The 3,331-nt window shown below is 42.6% G+C and overlaps 1 protein-coding gene across 1 annotated transcript; it reads right to left on the bottom strand.

Moving 5' to 3' along the window:
• Positions 1-1,539: 1,539 nt before the first annotated feature.
• LOC131992004 (putative nuclease HARBI1) lies at positions 1,540-3,100 on the bottom strand. Its single transcript, XM_059357338.1, has 4 exons — positions 2,464-3,100; positions 2,238-2,350; positions 2,038-2,149; positions 1,540-1,958 (listed from the first exon to the last, which is right to left on the bottom strand). The coding sequence occupies exons 1-4, from the start codon at positions 2,894-2,896 to the stop codon at positions 1,588-1,590; spliced, it is 1,029 nt and encodes a 342-aa protein (XP_059213321.1). The 5' UTR covers positions 2,897-3,100; the 3' UTR covers positions 1,540-1,587.
• Between the last annotated feature and the right edge of the window lie 231 nt (positions 3,101-3,331).

The raw sequence follows: 3,331 nt of genomic DNA, 5'->3' as shown, positions 1-3,331 counted from the left end.
AATTGCTGCCCGAGTCAACGCGTAAGTTTGAATGTCACACTGACGTAACATTTAACCGTAAGATCGTAGCATTGCCTATAGTTATGATCATAAGTAGGAATTAAATCTAATTTTCATTTAGGTGCAATCCAACAGGAGAAAGGAGGACTTGGAGGCAGTTAAAAATGAAACATAAAAACATTATTCAAAAAGGTAAGACATATTTTGCTAGGCTATGACTGCACCTCACTTAGATTTTTATTTTATTTTTTTAAATTGACTTGGCTATTAAACAAAGTAAATATTAATTCAGTGGCTACTTCAAATAGTAATTTAAACCCCTAACAAAATGTTGTTTTTCAACGTCCTTTCACTTAATACTCCACTTAGTAGATTAACACTTTATACACATCGAAACACATTTATATTTTATATCTATTGAAGTTATTTAAAATGTGACGCTGTAGCCTACACCAACGCTCATTAAAATACTAATTAAAAACAAACTTTCTGCTCAGCCAACAGAAAGAAGGCAGAGGCCCGAAAAACGGGTGGAGGGCCAGCTCCTCAGCCTCTGTCAGAGGTGGTGGAGGTGGCCCTCCACCCGTTTTTCGGGCCAAAACAGGGGTCGGCCTGTGGCTGAGGGCATCCCCGGGGGAAGCTCATCTGAGCCGGTCATCCCCCAGGACACAAGTGCCTACATCAGATGCAAGTATACACTTACATACATACTCTTTTTAAAAAATGTAAATATATAGTTTTATTTATATATTTTTTATTTTTAGCCTGCTTTTTAACAAATATATATCCACCCACCCAACAGTTGTGGATGGAGTGATCTGCCTGGCCCAGCCTCCGACAGAAGCAATTGCTAACCCTGCAGCTGTAAGTATTCCATACTCAGATCTTGCCTCAGATGGTAGTTCAAAGTATTCTGAAACTTATCTTTTCCTGCATCACAGGAGGAGGAGGAGGCGGAGGAGGAGGATGATGATGAGGAAACTCTGTCTGCTGCCACAGGGAGAGATCCGGAGGGGCCTACTGAAGTGTGTCTTAATATTATGTATAGCTACTGGCAGTGCTCCACCCATTCATATTCATTTACATTCTTGAGTGGAATTTGGAGTTTGACATGTAGGCCTACACTGAAGTGATGAGCATAGATAATGGACAAACTAGCACATTCTTGTCCTTCAACAGAACATGGCTGGGCATCACCAAGAGGAGGGCCCCTCAACTTCACGAGCACAGCTTGACACAGTGAGATTTTCAGTCAATACCATGTTAAATCTGTATGTAGAACTGCAGGAATCAAATGTTGTCCATATGTTTCCCCAGTTGCCGGTGAAAGAGTTGTACAGGCTTCACCTCATCAAAAGCATACAAAAGAATGACCGAGAAATGGTATACCTGGACGGGCAAATCAGGAAAACTGATTTAGAAATCCTATTACTTGAACGCCAGTTGAGGTGGGTGCATTGTCATGGTGAAATAGGTGAATATGTGAAATATGTTAATGGTTGCAACTATATTACAAATCCTGACTGATGCTTTTGTACTTTTAGGGAATAAAGAAGAACCAAATTACATGTGAATTTTCATTTTTAATCAAAAGTGATTTCGGGCGATGAGGTCTCTTATTGCCCTTCCATCCTGAACATCCACAGGGATGTGATGTTCATCCTCAGCGTCATTGATTTGTACGGCTGGGTGTTGCTCTCCTCTAATAATTGCAATATTATGGAGAACAACACATGCCACAATGATGTCACATGCCCTCTCTGGGGTGACCCTGAGCTTACGCAGGCACTGGAACCGGGATTTGAGTATGCCTAAGGTCATCTCAACCCGGGCTCTAGTCCTGCAGTGGGCCACATTAAAATGTTGTTGGGGCCCCGGCTCAGGGTCAGGGTAAGGGGTCAACAGAGAGGGCTGGCATGGATAGCCTCGATCCCCGAGCAGGTAGCCATCAAACTCTCCTGTAATTATAGAGGACACATTTGAGTGCATTTAAAAATAGAGACAAAGAACATTTGTACAAAGCTTTAGCTTCCTTACCACGTGCAAATCTGTTGCTCAGACTACACTCCCGGTAGATCCGGGAATCGTGGACTGAGCCAGGCCACTTGGCTTCTACATTTGTGATGATGGAAGCTGCATCACATATGATCTTTACAGTGCAGAAAATGACACGAGTTAGTTGTATTGTAATGTATACATTTTCATGTACATATATTTTAAGATGGTAGGTCACATACCTGGACATTGATACTGTGAAAGGATTTTCTATTGACATAGTCCCCTTCATTTTGGGCAGGTGCAGTAATAGGGATTTGTGTCCCGTCTATGCACCCTATCACATTTGGAAGTCCTGTAAAATGACAGCTAATTAAGCTACTGACCCCACTCTGAGGCCGCAGCAGAATGTAGGCCTATATCATAATTTAAAATAACAGAATATATGATTTCTACATCAGTCATCACCTGCAATCCTGTGGAATTCCTCCTTGATGGTGCGAACAGGTTTGTGTCCTGGGAACACCACCATCACCGGTAACAGGCGCTTCAGTGCGAGGGTTACCTTTCGTACAGCCCTACACACTGTTGCCTTGCCATAATGCTCCGCATCCCCGATGTTGTAAAGAAAACTGCCGTTTGCAAAAAAACGTAGTGCTATGCATAGAGTTTGTTCCGATGTGAGTGCTCGTCCGCGGTGTGTGAGGTTGGTGATATATGGGCGGAGAAGGTTATTGAGATAAATGATACTGTTTGATGAAAAGCGGTAGCGTTCGAAAAGAAAATCCTCTGGAAATGATAAAACGTCTAACCTGGGTCGGAAGATTCTTTCGCGACGTAAAACATTTATAATCAAAACGGCCTCGATGTCGATCGGATTTCTGAGAAAGGGGCAATCCATATCTAACCGCTTTCTTCGTGTGGGAGGAGACAGGTAGAAACTCTGGGGTTTTTATAGTAAACCTGCAGCGAGCAGGTTATGTTCACAGAGTACGTCACCGCAGTAACGGACCCAGAGTTTAAGTTACCTCTCTTTCTGGAACGGATAACCTCAGAGTTTCCCTCATCTCAGGGTTAACAAGCTCAGAGTTTTCACATAACCCGCTTTCTGGAATACCCCCCAGGACAGTACTTGAGTAAATATACTTGGTTATTCCAACAAACAGAGGGCTTAGATACAGTTCTGTTTTGTCTAAATACTATTACAGCAATTTCCCTCATCTCTATAAGGCTTTGCCTGAAGGTGGGGGAAGTTTTCTGTGTGCAGTGCAATCAGCAGGAGAAGGCTTTCGACATCACCCTGAGTTTTCGTTTCATATCTGTTTATTTCGGACAA

Source organism: Centropristis striata, chromosome 2 (assembly GCF_030273125.1).
Source record: "Centropristis striata isolate RG_2023a ecotype Rhode Island chromosome 2, C.striata_1.0, whole genome shotgun sequence".
Lineage (NCBI taxonomy): Eukaryota > Metazoa > Chordata > Actinopteri > Perciformes > Serranidae > Centropristis > Centropristis striata.
Note: the sequence above shows the minus strand (reverse complement) of the source record. Positions and strands in the feature narration are given on the sequence as shown.